Source organism: Pterocles gutturalis, unplaced genomic scaffold (genome assembly GCF_000699245.1).
Source record: "Pterocles gutturalis isolate BGI_N339 unplaced genomic scaffold, ASM69924v1 scaffold6992, whole genome shotgun sequence".
In the NCBI taxonomy this organism is placed as follows: domain Eukaryota; kingdom Metazoa; phylum Chordata; class Aves; order Pterocliformes; family Pteroclidae; genus Pterocles; species Pterocles gutturalis.
In genome coordinates, this window is record NW_010110096.1 from 32,023 (window position 1) to 53,999 (window position 21,977).

At 41.8% G+C, this 21,977-nt stretch overlaps 1 protein-coding gene across 1 annotated transcript in view; it reads right to left on the reverse strand.

Moving 5' to 3' along the window:
• Positions 1-21,333, reverse strand: part of NUP214 (nucleoporin 214kDa) — a gene marked incomplete at its 5' end in the record, with an annotated part of 42,028 nt that extends 20,695 nt beyond the window's left edge. Inside the window, 23 exons of the mRNA XM_010073208.1 lie at positions 2,428-2,536; positions 3,473-3,634; positions 4,372-4,617; positions 4,946-5,029; positions 5,130-5,215; positions 5,703-5,885; positions 6,408-6,511; positions 8,390-8,548; positions 8,792-8,941; positions 9,312-9,401; positions 9,966-10,057; positions 10,735-10,910; positions 12,161-12,608; positions 13,683-13,844; positions 15,818-15,941; positions 16,510-16,576; positions 17,222-17,328; positions 17,912-18,015; positions 18,743-18,806; positions 19,135-19,205; positions 19,688-19,892; positions 20,151-20,302; positions 21,138-21,333. Coding sequence (XP_010071510.1) covers positions 2,428-2,536; positions 3,473-3,634; positions 4,372-4,617; positions 4,946-5,029; positions 5,130-5,215; positions 5,703-5,885; positions 6,408-6,511; positions 8,390-8,548; positions 8,792-8,941; positions 9,312-9,401; positions 9,966-10,057; positions 10,735-10,910; positions 12,161-12,608; positions 13,683-13,844; positions 15,818-15,941; positions 16,510-16,576; positions 17,222-17,328; positions 17,912-18,015; positions 18,743-18,806; positions 19,135-19,205; positions 19,688-19,892; positions 20,151-20,302; positions 21,138-21,333 — 3,341 coding nt within the window. The remainder of the gene's footprint in view (positions 1-2,427; positions 2,537-3,472; positions 3,635-4,371; positions 4,618-4,945; positions 5,030-5,129; positions 5,216-5,702; positions 5,886-6,407; positions 6,512-8,389; positions 8,549-8,791; positions 8,942-9,311; positions 9,402-9,965; positions 10,058-10,734; positions 10,911-12,160; positions 12,609-13,682; positions 13,845-15,817; positions 15,942-16,509; positions 16,577-17,221; positions 17,329-17,911; positions 18,016-18,742; positions 18,807-19,134; positions 19,206-19,687; positions 19,893-20,150; positions 20,303-21,137) is intronic.
• Between the last annotated feature and the right edge of the window lie 644 nt (positions 21,334-21,977).

Sequence of the window (21,977 nt, forward strand, 5' to 3'; positions counted from 1 at the left end):
AGCTTGAATGGCCACCACCAGAACCCTTCAGAAGCTCAGATTCAACACTGACTGCATTCTCTTAGTGGCAAAGGCCAGCTTTCTCTTACCCTAGCAGGCTCCTTCTATCTTGACTCAGGCCAGGTGTTCCCTAAAGCAATAAGCAAACTCTATCCTATAGAAAGGTCTGAAGCTGCAAATCCCAGACAGTAGTGAATTTGGTCTTGGATAGGGTTTAGGGCCTTCTACAGCTTTGTGTTACTAATAAGTCCTTCCTTCCAGCAAGAAGCACTCTGTGTTGCACGGCCTGGATTTGCCCTCTGTGCAGAGCAAAAGTAACACAAACAAGGAAAACTTCAGATTAGCACTGGAAAAAGTCCATGTTGGGAAGGTGCAGCTGTAAATGTCAAGTTCATGTGAACCCTGAACAAGATAAAAAAACAACAGAAGGTCTATGAAACTCACGATGGCATGGAACCTTTTCCCCAGAAAAGTCTCAAGATCACTCGACCCACAGTTTCTCCAACAAGACTATGAAAATGCCAGTTTTGATTTCAGTTGTGGAGAGAATGTGGTTTTTTTTGCACTGAAAACTCTGTACGAGTAACTGGACTGGGACCACCAACAACACCCAGCCAAAGGCCGTTAAGCAACTGATAACAACTGAAAAATCATTACTGCTTAACAACCCAAAGAGTGTGCTGTGGCGGCAAAAGACAGCCAGGATATCTGAAGTAGCAAAAACTGATGAATTAACTTTGCTGGGTGAATGCTCTTTATTTCAGTGCTGAATCTGACTGGCAGGCATAGGTTCTTTTGGGCAGAATTTTTAAAGAGTACATTTTTATGAAGTCAGCTATAAAATAAGATTGTAAAAACCCTTCAAGACATCAAGCTAGCTGGTGCTTTATAAATTAGAGATATCAATCAATACTGCCAGTCTAAAACTACTTGAAAGTAAGACAGATCTTTAACTACAGTGCAAGTGAAAACCAATCTCAGATATGTATCACTTGCTCACATCCTGGTCTATGTTCAGCCAGTACTCTACTACCTTTTTCATCGTAGTTTTGATGGAACAAAGCATGGAGAACTCTTGCTGGTCATAACACCGCTTTTAAAAAAAATTTCCCAAGCACAGCTGTTTGCAGATTTTACTTTCAAAAGATGTACCACTGCCCTTCTCCCTCTCAGTTTATGACTTTTAGGAGAAAATAAAATAGTAAAAAGCTCCTACACTGTTTCCCAATTAAAATGCAGAAGAAACCATGAAGAATTTCGAGATCAGCAGGTGAGTACCACCACTGTAAAAGCCTCTTCCCTTTTTGAAAAGCTGCATCAAAGGAATTTCACATTTTTTCTTTGACAGTGAAGAGTATACACACGTATGAAAACCAGAAGTGATGCAGCAACAGAAATTGTTCCAGGAGCTGCACATATAGCCCACAGCTATACAGATAAAGCATCTGCAACTCCACGTGGACTTATAATCAAGGTATGCTGTGAGTTTATCCTGCCTTATGCAGTAAGCCCAACTTTGCTTTGATTTTTCAGTAGTGCTCTTGCCTCCCCAGCCCAGAAATGGCCACGTGTTACCTTGGTCTTAAGCAACAGTAGGAACTTAAAGCCAAGACAGTTTCAAGGTCATTACAATGACAGAGAAAAGGACCAGTTCTGTGGCTGGTGACAAAGCCTGGTGATAAGACAGAAATCTCTGGAATGAGCTGAGCTGGCTGCTGTCTGTAGGAGGCAGAGAAGTATGAAAGCCAAGTGTTACAGCTAACTCACAAGAAATCTGAACAAATTCAAGGTTAATACCAGAAGACAACATTGCAGCTCTGTATTTTTCCAAAGTGATAAGCCCCTTCAGTCAAAATTCTTATGCCAAAAAATTTAAGACAAGTTTCCAGAAGAGCCAGAGCACAGCTCTCCCTCCCCGAGGGGGTGAATCTGGGAAGAGACAGAAGAGGCATAACTCCAGAGAAGGTTTTCTCTGTAATGGATGACAAAGTAGAAGGAACAATATCTGGACAGCTTAAGCTCACAGACCACACTCAGCAACAGAGGGGTGCACCTCCCTCACAGAAAGAGGCAGAACAGAGGTAGTGACTGGAGAGATACCAGATCCAAAGCACATATTAGCAGTGAAACCACTGGATCCTAAGAGGAGGGGATGCACTAAAATACCTTTCACAGACTAATGGAGAAGGAGGTTAATACTGGCCTTATCATTTGTTCAGGACAAGCCATTAGCAAATCCTCGAATGACCTGGAAAGAAAATATTTCTTCCTTTCATTCCACAAACCCAATACTCTCCTCTAAATGTATCCACTTTAGGCCTTACACAGTCAGACTATGTAAAATGCTACCACTGCTCCCCACCGGCAGATGGGCTCTACTGCAAGTGCTACCGAAGGCGACCAGAAAGAAGGGGAGCACCCACTCACCCTATCACTGTGGAGACAGCTGGAGTCACTGCACCAGTCTTGAGTTCTCGCACATTCACCACCTGAGGAACGTTCTTCAGAGTTGATTCAGTCAAGGAGGTGCTTACAGCTTTAAGGAAAAAAGAAAAGGGAGGGGGAAGAGTTAAAGATGATCTCCATATCAAGCATTTCATTCAATATGGTGCCTATGAGTAACTACAGAAGAAATCCATGCAAGTTTCTAGAACATATGTGGTATATCTGGCCCAAAACGTTTATCTCAACCTTCAGCAGGGACACCAAAGATATAGACAGCTTTATATATAGTTAGTACATTTTTCCTTGTTAGTTGACCAAATCTAATTATTCTTACTAATTTTCCCTTATCTACATTGTAACATCTTAGGTGAACAGAAATGACCAGCATAGTTACACCCCAGCCTCCGCCAGAATTCATATCAGTGGTCCACTTTCTGCACTTATGCTCTCCTTGGGCAAGGAAAATAAACTAAGTCAACTCCTCTACCCATATTTGAATTTTGTTTCTTCTCTGCACTGACGCATGGGGGAAGCGCTGAGAAATGTCCAAAACCAAACAAGAGCTTAAACTGGGGAACCTTTCTCCTGTCAACTCAAAACCTTGCAAGCAGATCCAAGGCTTAACTCAACAGTTCCCCTTTAACTTCTCAATATTAAAATTCTTTTACAATTCAAATCTTTAATTGCATAGCCAACAATGAAGTTATTAATACAGGCCAGTGACATCCTTTCTCTGTTCTCCAACAGAGTTTCTTGCACATAGATCAATTGTCATGCCAGTATCTCCTAAGAGTCGTCAACATTTCTGCCACTGTGTAGATGAGAGAGAAAGACACCTGAGCTGGGAGTTCCTCAGGCATTCTGTACTAGCAGCTTAAAGGAAGAAGGAAGACAAAGAAACACTGGATAGCTCAGAGGTGCAACAGCTACAGATCTGCATCACATTTTGTTTGATGATCTTCTCTTCTGAGACCACTGCCACATTCAGCTGCTCAGAGTTCACTTGGGCAATTAGCCATCCTTTTACCTGGGGACTGGTTAGCCATCTGCCTCCGCAGAGCCGCAGCAGCAGCTGCTTGTGTTGCTGGAACAGTGACAGTGGGAGCAGGGGCCCCGTGTTTCACAGTCTTTGTTGCAAGCATTGTACTGTCTGCCCCTTGTGGTATGATTCTGTTTGAAGATGTAGGCACTAAAAAAAACCACAAACAAAAATATTACAGTTCGCTACATCTCTACAAATCAGGGCCACTTGAAAGCCTTTGCTACAGTTCCTCTAAGTACACAGCTTCCTTCTGACAAGACTGGCACACAGGCCTTTTAAACCATCAACACAATCTGTCCCTGGCAGTTTCTGTATATCCCAATGAATTTAGCAAGTGAGTCTCAGTAGCTGTCATTTCAGTGCATTAGATGACTCTCAGTTTCCTATTACAGACACTTCTGCTGACACCTTATTTTTCTCTCTCACTAAGGAGATTAAAAAAAAAAAATCTCTCACCCAAGAAAAACAGTGTATGCAAATGCAGTTCGTACTGTGACTCACTGCACTCCGAATCCTAACCTTGGCCACACCAACCAAATGCAGCAGTACTTCAGTTCCCTAGTCTTTGGGCATTATTTTAAGAAATAATGGCATACACTTAAGGCAAATTACTGAAGGAAGACAGTGCTACCTATGGTCAGTACTATCTGAAAGAAATAGGCTATGAGAAAAACACAGTTAATGAGTCAAGATATTTCAGCACTTTTAACTCAAGTTCATGAGGTTACAATGCCACTCTGCTGACTGCTTCTGGAAACCTGGCAATATAAATCTGCACGCTGCAGTCTCATCTCTCCAGGAGCTGAAGCACTGGCAATGGATACAGTGGTTAAAGACACCAACAAGAACACACAAAGAACAAGAGACATTGCAAAAAAACTCACGAAAAGTACCCAGGGAGGGGTGCTGTTTCCCAAAGGACAGAGACTGAGCCATCAAACCAGGCTGGATAGAGGGAGTACGGACCACAGGAGCATGACGAGGGACTGGGACTGGAGCAACCTCTTCTTCCTGGTCCACAGCCTGTGAATCCTCATTCTCCAGTGACTGGGAAACTGAGGATGTTGAACTGACTTCATCCAAATCTTCATAATATCTTGTGGACAAGAAGGCAGACCGGGACAAACTTGCTGCAATGTTAGAAACAAAATCATGTCTGTGTATGAAGCTGAGGGTCCCATTCAGCCCAAGAGCCAAGACATTTTAGGATGCTCTTCTACCAGCTTGTTTTAATCCTGCATTGATAGGACTTGCCTTCTTAACTGCCAGGAAAGGCAACCTTCAGCAAGACAGTAACTGAAGGAAATTCTTACTGAGAGCAGGTGGGGGAACAGGAAATGAGAAGTAGGGGTTAAGGAGTTGGGAAGCCAAAAAGCTAACTTCAGGACTGATTCCCACAGCAGGTAAATCACCCTCCTGGAAAAAAATGTTGGGCTTCTGTGGTAACTAAAGGTTTACCTGGAGCTGTAGACCTAATTGGTGGAGTCTTCCTCTTAGCTAGAAAATTCCTCAACTGTGCCTGTTTCACAGGGGATAATTTAGCTGGAAAACCAAAGACAGTTATTAGCCCATAATCCAACTGCAAGTCAAAAAAAGTAATTCACATTTATGGCTCAAATGCCAGGAAGAAAGAATAAATTACCAGGTACTTTAGGCAGAGGTTTGGCATGTGATTCCAAGGTAGTTTTCATCAAGGCATTGCGCAGGCTTTCAAGGTCACTGTCAAAACTGGGACAAGGCAGAGCAGTGAAAAACCATGATCAGCAGAAAGAAACCAACCAAATCGTGAACAAAAGGTTCAAAGGAGCCAATAGAACCATTGGCTTGTCTAGAAGAACAATTGGCTCCTCTAGATATTGTGCTATTTAAACATATCCATCTCTAATTATTCTGAAAACTCTCAGAGCCATTCACTTCTTCCCCTGAATTTAGACAGAAAACCAGCAGTACCTCAGCCTAGAATCTCTATTATCTGTTTACTATAAAAATTGTAACTTTTAGGGGAAATTTCTGATAATCATCGAACAGTATGTCACAGAATATAACCAATGACCTTCTGTATTACCTGGGCATAGTTTAGTATCATTTTTAGGACATCTTGTCCTTCCATACCATGTCCACAAAACATAATTCTTTGAAGGATGCACCCTTGCACATTGCTGGGGGCAAGAGAGAAGAGGCGTCAACACCAGTCAGGAACTCGTGTTTCACATACCTTTGAGCACTGCTAAGAGAAGATGTGTCACTGGGAACGCTCCACTGAGATGTCTGATTATACAGTCGGAGCTGCTGCAGGCTGTTCACGAGCTGATTTAATCTCTTCCTCTGCTGGTTGATTATTTCCCGGTTATTAGCCAGGGTGTTAAACAAGGTCTCTCGCTCAGGAACTATCAGACGCCTTAAGACATCAATCAGATCAAGAGACAGGGATAAGGATCATTCTATGTATCTGGCCACAAGCAGGCAGGTGTACACAGAGTAGCTTAGTGATTCTAGCTACTTAAACTCCATAAGGTCAAACATGGTTTGGTTTGAACACCAAAGCAGTTCAGTTGATCTCAAATGCATAGTTCTTCGGATATGCTGCAAGTTTATTCATTTAGCTCATTCACTTCAAGATGTTTTACTTATTAGAAAGGTTTTATTAGCTACGGCCAATGGATACATTTCATTTCTGCAAAACTTATAACTTTTTCTATAAGCACTATTTACACTGTACAAGCTTGCTACATCTCTGTGTAACACACACTAAGCCAAATAGTCTGAGCCTATACCTCCCATTAGGCGTCTTAGCCAACCTTTATTCCTAGACCCCCTTGAAAAAGATTACACTGTTAAACGGATAAAGGCTTCTGTCTGTTGATCAGAATAACGCCCAATCCACTGACATTTGTTCTGTACTCCAATTTCAGTTACTTACTTCTGCTTTCTCTTCTGTTCCAGGTGCCGATCCCACTCCAAATCCAGAACGTCATTCACATCCTGAACTGCAAACTTCACGTACTGGTGCAAGCGTCGAATTTCCTACCATGCAAAATAAAGTCAGCTTTTAATTCACTTCAGAAACCTCAGTTTCAGTTGAAGAAGCTGAAGACCCTTTGGGCTCATTCAGTCCAAGCCATGCAGCACTTTCCCATATTTCGGCCTGGGAAGTTTCAATAGTACAACAGAACCCAACATAGTGAAAATCTACTTATCAATCAATGGGGTACCCACAGGGCTTGGCTTGGACATTTTATCCCAGCTCTCAGCTAGAAATAAATAATACTTTCCATAATGTTTAAAAACATTGCCAAGTCCTTATGGAAAGGATTTTACAAATATCAGGCATGACACAAAACAAACCTTATTTCAAATCTAATTTCCAGAACATGAATCATTTGCTCCCATTTTACAATGTTGAGACTTCTAACAATTATAGGTTATCAAAGCTTTGCAGGCTATTTGCATGGCTCTAGGATACCAGCATTCACAGACTATGATTCATGAAAGCATTCACAAACGCTTACAGCTCCCACATTAAGGCAAGGAATTTTTTTATAGGTAGAAAAGGAAAAAAACAAAAGCAGAGAGAGAGAAAAGTGACTTATCCACTACCACACAGTTGCACAACTGGCACAACCAAGCCAGAAACCTCTGGCTACAAGCCTTGCTCCCTAAACAAAACCAGTGTGCAGTCTTGTTATTGTCATCCCACCGGCCCCTCATGGCATGAACATGCCTTGAACTCTGATCTTGTAAAATGCAAGTGGAAACTGCAGTTGGTTTCAACTCATCTCAACAGAACACTCACTTAAATACAACAATGAAACAGCCAAGTAACACAGCTTGGGGAAAATTCCACTACAACTGTTCTGAAGGCACGGCATGAAATTCTAGTGTGATACACCCAACCTGAAACCAAATCCAGTACCGCTGTGGGCTTCGTGTTACACACTACCAAGCACTGCTTTCCTCTCAGTATCTACTAGGAGCATTACATAGCAGCAGCTCTCTGGACAGCAAATGGATATGGCTGGACATCAGAAAAGCCTCAGGACCTTTAAAACTTCATTGAAAATTAATAAACAAAGTTGACTAAGTGAGCTCTTCTCACCCAGGAGAAGGGGGATGACGCAGAATGAGCTGTCTTTCTTGTAAACTTTCAGACAGTTGACCTGAAAGCTCTCTCCTTAGATTCCAATGCACTTCCCCTTCTCTCATCACCAGAGCTGTAATGAAAACCAAAACTTCACCCCTAGTGTCATAGAATCATAGAATCATTCAGGTTGGAAAAGACCCTTAAAATTGAGTCCAACCACTTCTCACAGTCTTCCTGTTGTTCTTCCTCCTGTTCCTTCTCCTACTCCTTCACATCTTTAAAAGCTCTAAGTACTGCTCGTTATCTTCCTTCATGCCCCAGCTTTCAGAATATCATTTAGCTTTATGCTCTACCATCCATGAAATTAACCACACAATTCTGTAAGTCATAATACATCACAAAATTATTTCATAAGGCACTTGTCGAAGATAAAAATAATTCCAAGAACTCTTCTAAAAAGTGTCGAAAAAAAATTTCTTTTAATTGAAATCCCTGAGCAAACACCACAGGCTGAGAAGGAACATGATGTCAAGAGTCACATTCTAAGCTTACAATAGACTTGGATCTCAGGTGCACTACCTCCCTTCAGCAGCAGTTTTGAATCATCACTGCAAATGGCAACAACACAGAGGAGCTTTAGGAGAGGATTTTCAGCATGTCTTGCAAACTCATGGAAAACAAAACCCATCACACTTATACTAGACTATGCTGAAGCAGCAAATACCTAGGGCAGAAGAAAACTGCTGGGCGCTCGCACACGCAAATCTTAGTTTTATTTTATTTAAAACTCTAGATTAGAAGTCGGCTGACATGTTTCATACCTGAAGCTGTGCTTCACTCTTGGGATCCAAAGGTTTCTTATAGAGCAAGTGCAAATACCCCGAGCTGCGGTTCCGTTCATTCTGTTCTCTAGCCTCTTCTACCCCTGCAAATCCCTCCAGCAAGGTTGTCTTCAGAATACTAATATCTCCATGAAGCGACTGCAAATAGAAATAGAAGAGATGGGTCAAGGTTCAAAGCAACTTTTTTTCATTGCCATCTCTAGCACAGAGGCTTCTGCATGTGTCAGCCTGAAAGCACAAATGCACGTGTCACCCCCACATGAAAGCAGCATAGTCAGATGTTCCATCTACATCAGCTCGGCTTTAACAGGGTAAGTAGGAACATCAGGTGAAGAACAGTCATTGCTGAGGAGTTAAACTGTTTGAAGAGACTCTGCTCACCTCTGTTGTCTCTTTAATTTCCAAGAGGAAGGTGTGAAGATCATCTGACTCAGTTCGCAACATCTTCATTTCCTCTGGAGTACCAACTTGGAAACAGGCTTTGGAAGTCCGGGTCTTCAGTTCCTCCATCTCCTTTTGAAAATGCGCAATCTACAAAGTCAAGGGGAAGAAACTGTAGCCACTGAAACATAGCAGGGTCTGGAACAAATGTCACAGCTCTTGGATAATGTTTCTGCTCCACTATAAACACCTGTCACTTTGCAGCCAAAGCAGGAAATTCTTCTTAAACATTAACAGGAAAGAATACTCAATTTTTCCAGCACAGCAACTGAAATTAAAGATGACTGAACAGGATACAAACAGTAATTACAAACCAGGTTGATTATCTTGGGAAAATTTTCCATTCTGATTCCTAAACTACTGCAGACACCATCAGAACATGGCTGAAATGAAAATGTCTATGTACCTATACAGTGGTCTTACAGCTTCTAAAATGAAGAAAACTGCTTGAAAACCTCACCTCCTCTCTGATTCCTGCTATGACAGGGTCCGAATCCTTCCACTGGTGGGTCTGTTTCTCTAAAGCTGTGCTGGGAAGCGCTGTTTTGCTCTGAAAAAAACCCCACCAAAACCCCAAAACCAATATTAGAGATATATCCTTAGCAAGAGAAGGCTTAGAATATTAAAAACCCCCCGCCACCAGGCAGACAATTGTCATAAGCATAAACACTAGTTCCACCGTAAACTGAGACTAACCTGTGCATGTTTGAAAAAGGACTGCAGACTACCTGGAGATACATGGCTACAGGTTTATGAAAGCAATCTGTGTGTGCTGCTCTGTATCACTACTCTGATTTTAATATCCAACAAACTCGGTGTCTCAACACACAGTTAAGGCATGCCTTGACTGCTTATTAAAGAAAGCTGTGAACCCTCATTTCAGTAACATCAGAAGAATTACACAACCCTGATCATGATGACATATATCAAAATACATCTTTCTAAAGACATGCAAAGAACATAGCAGCAAATCTGTGAGACTAAAATTATTTTAATGTCAAAAGCTAGCTCATTCTTTGACCTAAGAATAGTCACTCAGTCCCATGAATTCTAAGCAATTCAGGGGCTATGTAAAACATTCACCCCCAAAAGAATCCACTCAAGTTCCCGTTACCTGAGCAGAGCTTGGCTTTGGTGCAGAAGAGGTGGTTTTAGCTGTCTTCTGTAGTAAAGAAGCTGAAGGCATACTTTGAGCAGGCCGTGACACTGGAACTTAAAAAGAGGAACAGTAATTTATGAACTTATACAAAGCTTGAGAAAACAGGTTATGATCAGACACAACCATAATCACCACTGTCAGATCCAAAAGCAATTGTGGTATGGGCCTCAGTGCAAGAACACACCTTCCCCAGGTGCTGCTTTGCTCCCAGCAAACTTCTCTGCTAATGATAATAACTGTCACTCTCCAAAATTTGGCTGTACCACTCCTGAAGACCCCCAATCACAGGATCATTTGAAAGATGGAATATTATTCTGCTAACAAAGTAGTGCTATCTAATTTGAACTCATTTGTAACCATTTTGAACTCCAGTCACTGCAGATGCAAGATAAGGCACTGATTTGTCTGATTGCCCAGAAACATTTGTAATCAGAGCTGTACTACAGCACACTAAAAATGCCAGAACTTCTGGATGAACTTAAGAAGCCGAATATATTCATTTCACATACGGCTCTCTGGGGAACAAAGCGCCCAAATGGAAAAACTTCTCAGTTTCAGTACAAAGTCCATCACATCATTACAGTGTGCAGATGATGAGGTCTGCTGCATCAGTAACAGCAGCAGGAGAAACAAGAAAGAAGCCAAATGAAGTTTACTACGTCCTAAAATTTTTAGAACATTGTTTGTAATGCATTATTCTTAACAATATGCACCAGATTCCTACCTGCCACAGACACAGGGCTCGAAGCCTTCAGTGGTGCGGGAGGAGAGGCTGCGAGGGGCGTGGACTGGCCCAGAGGACCTCCAGAAGGAGTTTTTGAAGGGGTTGAGAATGAAAACATTGTGGAAGTGCATTGGCCACTGGTGCTAGTGGGAGAAGAGGTGTCTACAGCAGTGAACCTGCAACAGAAAGCAGAACATGCTTCAGCTCTGAACTGATCCTGGCTGTTTTTCCCCGTACAAAATGAAGCACTAAGTTCTAATGAAATAGCATCCTCTGGGATCAACAGCAACTCAAGCTCCAGACACAAAATTATAAGTGTAGCTTCTGGAAACAGTGGGAAAGAGCCATCCAGGATAATTTCTGAATATGTGGAACCACAAAGACTGCTACCATGGCTCAAACAGAAATTCTGTAAGAAAATATGAATTTCTATTCACCTGCAAACTCAGCTCCTCAAGGCAGACAACTTAAATATTCAACCAATACACAAGTGTGGCATTTGCTTTATACACAAAATATAAAATTTAAAAAGCCAGAGGAGCTACCATCAGACCCTGGTGTAGAAAATATTTTTCTAATTAAAAAATAATCATTTGAACCATCAGAAACTTCTTATGTGCATCTACATGAAAATTGCTCTCCGTAGAAAGCAGCTACAGTTAACACAGCCCTATGCTTTAAACCATTCTTTCTAAAAACAGAGAGCAAGTCTCAGGAGGGAAGAGTGGTTATATGAAATCTAAGAACACTCAACACTCAAATCCATTTTGCATAGTTTCTAATCAATACTAGTTTTCTCTCAGTTCGCATGAACAAGCCTTGAAGATTTCAGATTTTGTGTTCAGTGACCAAGCAACCACTTTAGAACAAAACCAAGAGGTCTGGCACCTTCTCCACTGAACACGGGAGGGGAAAAGAAATCCATCAGTTATGGATACAGCTTCCTCTCGGCTCTGTGAGTTCAGGTTGGGGGTAAGGAACCTTCAACAAACAAGGAAACTTGTGCTATCATCACCACACTAAACCAGTCCCAGACATAAAGGATTTCAAATCCCAGTGTTCCCTGAGTCTCTTTAATTATTATGATCTGCATCAAACCAAGGCCTGGAATTACTGTTTGAAGCAAAGATATTAAAAAAAATAGGTCTCTCGCAATTTGGCAAATTATCAGTCTAATTTTTGGGATCATCCCATGACTAATATTTTGCCCATAACCTCTAGCATGGGAAGCACTGAGGGTTTTCACAGCCAAGACAGCCATGTCTTGGATAAAGAGAGGTTTCCTCAGCGCTTTCTTGCGAGGATGGACAACAGCTGTCAGGGCAAAAAGCCAGAAACCATCTTCAGAACTACCACCATACATTGTCCATGCCTGGAACAAGTTAACAAGTACCCAGCCACTGCATTAACTACTGTATCTATTTACTTCTCATTGAGGTTCACTTTGACTGAAGAAGCCAAAGAAGCAAAAGATGACTTCTGTGTTGTGGAGGGCAGTGGCCCAGGTGAGCTGTCTGCAGCTGGTTTAAAGTTCATGGATCCAAACGAAAAGGAGGTGCCAGTAGATGTGGTGGTGCCAACAGAAGGAGCAGGAGTCACAGATGCCTTAGGAGAAGCAGAGGAGAAAGAGAACGTTGCTGCTCCAGTCAGACTGGGAGTCGGGGCTTGCTTGGAGGCATCAGTGCCAAAGGGGTAAGGCGGAGCATCACTGCTGGTAGTGCTGGGCATCTTCACAGCAGAAGGTGTAAAGGAAAAAGCAGCTGCTCCACTCCCTGCAGGAGGCTGACTTGAGGCAGGTGCAGCAGGAGCAACTCCTGGTGCTGTGTCAGGCTTTGAAGAAGTTGGAGGAGTGGTTGGAGTTGTGGCAGTATTTCCTGCAGAAAGACAAAGGGGGAAGGAAGAGACTCATTTGGCTGCGTTGGCTAATGGCAGAAGGTATTGCAAGGCCAAATGCTATTTGATGGGGACAGACACCCACTGGACAGACCGTACAGTGAGGATGAGAGAGGACAGAGCCAAACCTCCCATCCCCAAACCCAGTAAGTGACACGGAAACTGCACAAAGTCCAAGACACGATCAATACTACAGTCTGTCTAGATTAATGATGTCTGGAATTCCCTGTGAAAAGGCTTCACCTTTCTCCATTGATTCTGGTGAGGTTCCTGCCATCTCAAATAAAACAGGATGTCAGCACACAAGTCAGCGCTGCAGAGGCAGGCTGCCAAACACAAGCATTCATTTGGGGAAGGAGAAGCAAATTTGGGCTTAGGGAAGAAAATTATGGGTTTGCAATTATTATTGCATGCATGCAGACAAGCAAAACAATCAGCTTACCTGCCTAACCCAGCATAGGAAACTGCCTATTTCACACTGCATATTGCAACACATATATAACTCCAATAAAACTACTACTCTTCACCTGCTAAAACAATTTTCACAATGCTGCAGAAAGCTATTGTTTAAATAAACTTCTGGTGAAGCCAAACACCTTAGTTCATACCACGGCCTCCTGTGGCAAACAGAGGAAAACTATCACCTCTTCAAAGCACACAGACCATGCTCCAAGCCTGCACAGTGCTTGATCCTTGTCCCCAAGCGGAACCTGCAGTCACTGCTGCAGTTCCAGTCACACATCCCAAACTGGTGCAAAGGGCCTCCTAGAATTGCTTTGGCTCTGTTCCCCAAAGGTTGATTGCACAGTAGACTTTAAGTGCACAGTCTGCAAAGTGAGATCCCGCATAATGAATAGGACTAGGGATTTCACACTAATGTGCAAAAGACAGAACAGTCCTGGAAGCACAAAACACTTGAGAAGTTCTCCCCATTATCATTATAAAGAAAAAAATTATTTTCTGTGACAACATACATATCTGAATGCTAAACTTACAGATGAAGATGACAGAGATCCACAAATTCAAGTGTTTCCCTAACCCACTGGAACACTTACCTGCTGATTTTGGAGCTCTTTCCCCTACTAATGGCAATGGCTCTGGGGTCACAATAAGCGATCGGACCCCCGGGTTTTGATTGATCATGTAAAATGGGCAGAGCACGCCATCCGTAGAGAGCAAGATCAGAACTGGAGCTGGAGCAAGGGTCTTCTCATCACCTGCCAGAGACCACATACGTTAAATCCTGCAGAAAAAGTTTCCTGTTCTGTTCCTACTGGCATTGGCACCTCCATACGACTTGCTTAGGATGGTATTTCTTATGTTTCTCCCTTCACTTGCAGCTTTGTTCACTTGCTTCTCAGTGCTCGCCCAATTTTCTTTTTTTTCCCTTCTTTGTTTCTTCCTATTCTTGACTTCATGCTTCATAAATTCATAGATTAAGGGTTATTTTGACAATCAAATGTAATCTCCTGAATGACAAAGCCCAAATTTCACCCACGAATTCCTATGCCAAGCTTTTTAATATTTTGAAGCAGTCCTTTTTCTTCACCTATACACTGCTCCCTCCTTCAATCCTCTATGCCTTTCAGCAATCCCCACCTTCCACTGAGTTCTGTCACATCATTAATATTCATATACATAAAGTACAAAAGAGAACTGGTAGATCAGAAGTTTTTTAAATTTAAAGAAAGCCAACATCAAACAAACATCATTATCTGAACCTCTGATATAAAATACTTGTGTTTTGCACACCTGCAGCTTTGAGCCTAGAGTCTGCTTCAGTTCAAATATTCTCAGCATAAAGGTCCCAAACCATTCCCTATATTTCTAAAAAAAAAAAAAACAAAAAAATCTGTAATGGTTTAACTGTCCTTGTTAAAGGTCCCAAACCACTCCCTATATTTCTAAAAAAAAAAAAATCTGTAATGGTTTAACTGTCCTTAATTAAATAAAAAAACCCTGACAAGTCTAGGATGCAGGAAAAATCTGCTATAATCACAGCGCTTTGGCTGTCAGGCAGCACGGCGGATGGCCATGTTTCTCTACCAATAGGTCGTCCAGGAAAAGCACGCTAGGGAAGGGCAGTTTCCACATGGGAACCAGCTCCAGGATAAATGAGGTTTCTTTGCAATCCAAACTTGCTGTGAACTGCAAAGCCAATTAACATGCAGCCAAAACCAGGCTGACTGCACTCTGTGAGAACACAGAGAATCTGTTAGCAAAAAGCTTCTCTGAAAACCTTTCTAAAAACTCTAAGGCAGCACAACCTGGGCTTAAAAAAAAGCTGCCCCGACAGATTCCTTAATCCAATAATTGTACAGATTAACAGAGAAAATGCTTCAAATTCAATTTTGCGTTCAAGTACAAAGTTTGACCTCCATTCCCTACTGCAGTTTTTTATCCAGGTAAAGTTCTCAGTTAATCGGCACCCTCCTGTGCTCTTTAGGAACTCTTGACTGCCAAACCTTCCACTCTGCCTGAAGGCATCTCTATTTCAATCTGTCTCCAGGTTTCAAGGGAGAGTTTTCAGAATTCACACAATAGCTTAGATGTATCTTCAGCTCCAGCCTCTGACAAGGTGCTTTGAAGAGCCTTCAGGCAGCACAGAAGGTACAGTGATAAGGTAACTGGCTAAATGTAGAGCACAGCAGGGTTCAGTGAGTACAGGCCCTGTGCTTTAATGCAGAATTAAAACCTACGCAGTCACCTCAATGATCTTTGCTTTTTCTGTCTTTGAAACTAACCCACTTTTCCCTTAGATCAGTGCAAACGTACTTCCTACAGAACAGTTCTGCAAAATGACATAAGCTACAAGAGTAAGGAAAACCTCACAGGTAGTCTGAAATCCCTGGTGTTAGAACACAACTCCTTTAAACTCACTATTATCCCGGCTCTGTGAAACACAGACATAACTCAGGTGCTTTGCCTTGTCTGTTAGTGTAATACCCCAGGCTGCTGAAAGCTTTAAGGAAGAACTGTATTTAACACTTTGCCATTTGAATCCTTACACAGAAGTAAGCCCACGTGTGCTGTGGGCTTGGTATGAAAAGGCAAGATGGATCCTCTGCGTCAGTCTCCCTTTCAGAACAATTTCCTAGAACCCCAAGAACCAGGCTGCCCTTCAAAGTATCTCATATATTGCTATGATTGGACTACTCCACAAAAAAAAAACAAAACTAATGAGACCTACTGATTGGGATAGGCATGTTACTGGTGTAGTCTACAGCAACGCCAACAGGCAGAGTGTCATCGCTCTTATCTGTCACAGGAAGTTCTGCTCTGCTGGAGTCCTCCAAAACCCACGATTCCCAGTTCTGCAAAAAGTAAGATCATGATTTTGACTCTTGCTTTCCTGTGATCAGCCTTCTTCAGAACTCTAGCCTACTACAGTTGAAACATAAGACTGCAAAAAAGCTAGACTTAAATCTGTCAGATTAACAAATGCCAGAAGTATCAGGGCCGTCGCAGATTTGTGTGTGGCTTCTCACACACCATTGCATGTTAGAGTTAAGGTCAGACAGTTTTAAAGTTTGACTTCGATTGATGATCTCATATGAATCACTTTATTATAGTGAACTTGCCCAAATTTTGAAACTGCCAAGTGAAAAATGAAAAACAGACTTCTAGTACTTGGCTTACAACACGCTGTTTCTGTTTATCCTTTCTCTTTTGTGTCACTCAGATCTCTTGTTCATCTAAGAACCACGTTTATCTTAAGATTCTGTACAACTTAGATGTAAAAATAAAGGTTTTTGTTTGGTTTTTGGGGTGTTTTTTAAAAATATACTATCTCATTCCAGGTCTTACATAGGTTATACTTGCTTAGATTTTCAAGAAAAAGGAGGTATATATGCACAACTGCAACAGGAACAAAAATATTACCTGGTCCCCTTGCCTGGCAAGAATGCTGACTTCTGTGGAAGCTGCTGAGGCTGCCAGAACTAGGTCCCTGTAAGCATGGACACAAACAAATTAAAACCAACATGACAATCCACAGCAAGGTCCCCAGCTCCACAACTCATTATCAGCTACCCAAATTTGTAACTAGGAATACAGGTGTAACAACATGAAGCTGACTTTTCCTCCCAAGATGAGGGAAACATCATTTGCTACATCACTGTAAAACATTTTTATGTTATCTAAAACTAGTCACCAGGGGCTGAATCTCCTTGCCAACCAATGATTTGACAGACACTGTATCTTCATAAATAATGACGGTCCAAGTCAGGTAGTTGAAAAGTCAGGAACAGTTTCTTCATACAGATACACAAGTGAGACAAAAAGTCATGCTTTACCCAACCTATGGCTTACAACCTCAAAGGAAATTGCTACGACAGATTGTAAACAATCTTATTTACCTGCATGAAATCATATGAATGCTCACCAAATGAGTATGTTGGCATGGAGATAAAGCACACAGGAGAAATTAGCTGTACTTTCACAAAGAATTTTGAAAATAACCATTTCATTTAATTTCTCTCATATTCAGGCATTATGTAATTTACAAAGAGCAGGAACACAAGATACAGAGCAGCACTGACCACTCAGACATGCACAACAAGGGAAAGACCTTGCCATGATTCCTGCCACTCACCATTCCTCAACATAGTTGAGGAAGTAATGATGCTGTCTCTCCGTGCAGCTCCCATAGCAAGGCTCCATGAAATTCACAAACTTCTCTGGTCGCTTCTCTTCCTTTTTCTGTAAGACCAACATAGATAAGTTAACTTGATTTCTGTGTTGGAAGGTATCTCCCATAAATCAGGGTACACCAATAATTGCCACATACTTCAAGAGAGAACAGGCAACATGAGATCACTTGAAAAACAAAAGAACAGAGCAAACAAACCAAAACCCTACTCTAAAAGATAAAGGAACAGAAAAGACACTACCAGAGAATTTGCATCCCAACCCCCTCCCAACAATGAATAACCTGACACTAAATAAAAGCATATAATCAGGCCTAAAACATCTCCTTAACCTAAAAAAAACAAACCCAAAAATACACACACACACAAAAAAAAAAAAAAAAATCAGGACTCTACACCAGGCAAGGTTTTCTTCTCAAGTGGCCAGAAGCCTTCATGTCATAATCTCAGAGAACAGGTTACTGACTGTTTTTCAAGTGGATCCTGCTTCCTCCACTCAGTCCTCCCCAATCCCATGATTTACAGTAGTACCAAACTGCAACTCTACATGATGCCAATGTGAACAAGACAAGCAACTTGTAAAAAGCAAGTACAAGTAACAAACGCTTCTGTCGCTGTGACTTGCTGGCACTTACAGGCAGTATGGCTATGACCACTTCTGGAGGTGTTTCCAGTGTCCCATCAGCTGCTGCATATACAATAGTAAAGACATAGGTGCCAATCCACAGCACATCCAACACTGAAAGGGAAGGAAACAAATACCTCAGCCAGAAACACTTCAGAATGATACCTCCTTCTATATTGATTTTAACAGTGCACAGCACACAAAAGACAAACAAAGAAACAAGGAATCGGTAACTTCTAAACTACCAGGATAAAGAATTTCAACGATTTGTCTGCTGAACATCAATCTTATCGGGGTGGGGGGGGGAAAAACTATTTGATCCCAGAAATTTCAAACACAAACAAAAAAAATGTATTTGATTTGCTTGATGATATCACAGGCAAGGCAAGGCGTTTCCAAACATGGATGATGTTTTGGCATATCCAAATGAAGTGTTTCTGCTTTTCTAAACTCACTGCTTTGACATTTTATTGAAGAGTCAAAATGATGAGATGAAACTCACATGAAATGTGAATGGGATTTGTATTCAGAAATCTTCATGCTAAAGGGAGATTCCTTGTGACAGTACTGTCTATCATGTCAGTGAGCAAAAAAATAGCTTTTAAAATGCACATTTAAGACATTCTAGAAATAGACAAGGACTCTGGCTAACTGGTAATTTTTCTATGCAACCCAGAGATAAAGCATGTAATTATTCTTTTCCAAATATTTAAAAATCAGACTGTAATTACATAACCAGTGCAGTACAGTACACAGCTGCTCTAACTAAAACAACAACAGGAGGAATGAGTAAAAATATTTTAAAAGAGAAAACAAGCTACAAAGAAATAAAAATATGTACCTTTAACAGGATTATCCGAGTCGTAAAAGGGAGGACAAGGGATTACTTTCTTCTCCTGCAGATTCTGCAAATAAAGCTACTCTTAAACACAAAGAAAAAGCCAACTGCAACTTTTGCAGAAAGCCCAAGGAACTGGTTTAGAGCAACTCACCCACTCTTTAACACCCATCATGTGCCACTCTGAAATCAAAACTTTTCAGTGGCAGGTGCAAACCTTAAACTAAACCCAGCATCAGCGTGAGACACTTAAAATATTACTGAATGCTTTGGCAGCTTCACATGGCTCACAACACATGCCACCCGACCAAATTCTGCAGTTTGCAAAGCAAAGAAAATAAAGCATATTGCAAACTGGTGAACAAACATAAGGCCTTACTACCAACAATACTTACAGGCAGATATTGCACCACAGTGCCATTTTGCCTCCCTACAGCCAGCTGTTTTCCTTTCGGGCTCCAACACACTAAGCAAAAAAGAGAATTTCATTAGCACTAAGGAACTGGAGAGTTACAAGGTCCCACAAAAGAAGGACCAATAAATTAAAACTGCATTGTTTTCCCCCTGCAAAATATCATTAATCTGAATTAAACAGGGAGTCATCCTGTCACAAAGAAAGCAAGACCAAACAGATCAAAAACCAACAGATGATGACTCTTATTTGCATGCTTCCCTGAAAATGACAGTCAAGCCTGAGATAGCACAAACCACAGGTGGGCACATTTGACTAATTCACAAGATCCAGCTCCTGCAATCAAGTGTGAAAGAGTAGTTACACTGAAACACATTTTCCAAGTCTCAGGGAGTTTACATCCTTCCTTTTTGTGAAGGATTTTTTTTTTTTTTAAGAAACGTCCCTAGACAAACAAACTGTCTTTTTACACCTATCAATCTGCTTCTACTCTTCAGTGTCCAACATCCTGTACGCTAACCGAGGCTGCCACTCACCAGATGTAACAGCTACAGAGGAAGGCAGTGTGGCATAGACCTTCACAGAGTCTGTGACCTGCAGGACGGAGATGCTGCCATCGGACAGGCAGATGGCCACCATGGCGGGACTAGCGGGGTTCCACTTCAGGTCACTGACCATTGCTGCACTTCCCGAGTCTTTGGCCAGTTTGTGATAAGCAAATGCACGTTTCTGCTGTTTTGCCTTTTAGGAAAGACAAACATACGAGACAGTTGAAGCTGAGGACAAAACCAAGTTCTCCCAAAGCCATCATTCAAAGCAGTTTTGACTTTCCTATAAACTGACTGATAAAAACAAGAAGCGGGTTTTGGGTTTACTGAACAATTCCTTTACAAGACATTTCCCACAGAGAGACAGAAAATCCCACCCAAGCTACGACTCTCCTCCTCCTGTATTCCAAAAAAATCCCCAAAAACCAAATTCACTTTGCATATATTTTACCTGATTTAAGAACGTGCGGACATCAAAAAAGCCAATGAAGGAACCAATCTCACTGGACATCATACAGACAGAGAGCGTGAGATTATCACAGCTTAGAGCCAGGTGCTGTACAGGAAACTTCATGGGAACTGAAGTACTCTGAACATTCTCCACTTAAAATGCAAAAGGAAAGGAAGACAGAATGAAGGAGATAAATTTAAATAGCAAGAGTTGTTCTTGTAAAACAATACTATTAGAACAAGTTTATGCAAAAATCACCAGTCCTATTAACAGCAACTGTCAAAGCTAACACGTACAAAACCAAGTGAAAGCAAACCCCTTTGTCTCTATCAATACAGTCACAAGAGTTGCCAAATTCCTACGAAAAGAAAATTCCACTGTCCCTTCCCTGGAGGAAAAATAAGTGGACAGATTTTTGGTTTTACTTATGTATGCACATGTATAGCTCAGGTGGTAGAGTTACTAAGGACAACAGGAGAATGAAAACCATTGTGTGCTTAGGTGCATTTTGCATGTAGGTGGTGGAACAGCAATCGATTTCTCTCTTGCAGGACAGCTGTTTAGTCAGAGTGGATAACTCAGTGCAAGAACTCTGTCCCTGCACTCATACACATCCCTGACACATACACAGGTTCACGGATCACAGCCTGGCTACCCAGACAGCATGTGGCTGCAAGGAAAGGGGAACATTCTCAGGTAGGAAAAGTCAACCTCACTGTGTGGCACTGAGCACAGGTGACCAAACCTGAATGACACCTGAACAGGAGCTAGCACACAGCACCCTGATGACATGTTCCCAACAACTGTACTTCATTTCAGCTAGAGGTACAGCAAATATTGTTCCTGCCTTCTTATATAAGAAAATGCGGTAATTTCAAACACAAGAGAGAGCAGTACAAGGACTGTGTCAGAAGTCAAGAGCTCTGTATCACGGAAACCTGCGTAAAACTATCTCTGCAAAGACCATGAGACTTAAGCGTGCCTTACCAATTTTATTGGGATCTTCTCCCAGCTGGTTTTGCATCAGAAGATTTCTAGTCTGAAAGATCTGCAGGCTGGTTCCTCCACCAGCAAAGACCAGCCCGTATTTGTTAGACACCGCAAGGAGACTGGAGCGCTCTTTGGGAAGATCATCAGGAGGATCAAAGATGCGGACCTTCTTCAGCGCTCTGAACTGAAAATCCTGTTGGAAGAGAGTTGGGAAGTATCTGTACATACACTGGTGAAGGGGAATGGTTCATTTCAGTTTCTCTAAGTAAGCTGAAAAGCCTCTCCGTGAGACCTGTAAAACACCTGCCAAGGCAGAGCCTACACCCATGCTGTCACTGGCCATCCCATCACATTTTGTGTCTCATCTCAGCAATACTGAGATCACACCGCAACTTCTCCACTGGTAGTCTGTTTTCATAAAACCTGTAGGAGTTGAATCTGTCAGAGACATCTAACCCTCTCAGAAACATACCAAAACTAGATTCAGAAGAGAAAAGGAAGAGAAGGGAACAAAGCAGAGGTACGACAAGATTGAACAAAACTTGTCGCCTTAAAGTTACAAAGCATGTATCTACTTAGATGCATCTTTGTTTGCTGCTGCAAGTTATGAGACACAGAACCACACCCAGCAGTTACTTTGTATAACTTTCTGTAAAAGGAGGAAGAGAAAAGCAAAGTGAGATAGAAACTCAAAAAATACGAACTGATTTAAGAAACATCAGTTACACTATTGCCGTTCAAAACTTGAGGATCCCCTTAGGAAGGAGTCTCTCTTCCCAAGGTGCCAATTGTTGAACAGAGCACTGGATCTAATGCCAGTGACTCAGATCCCACCCC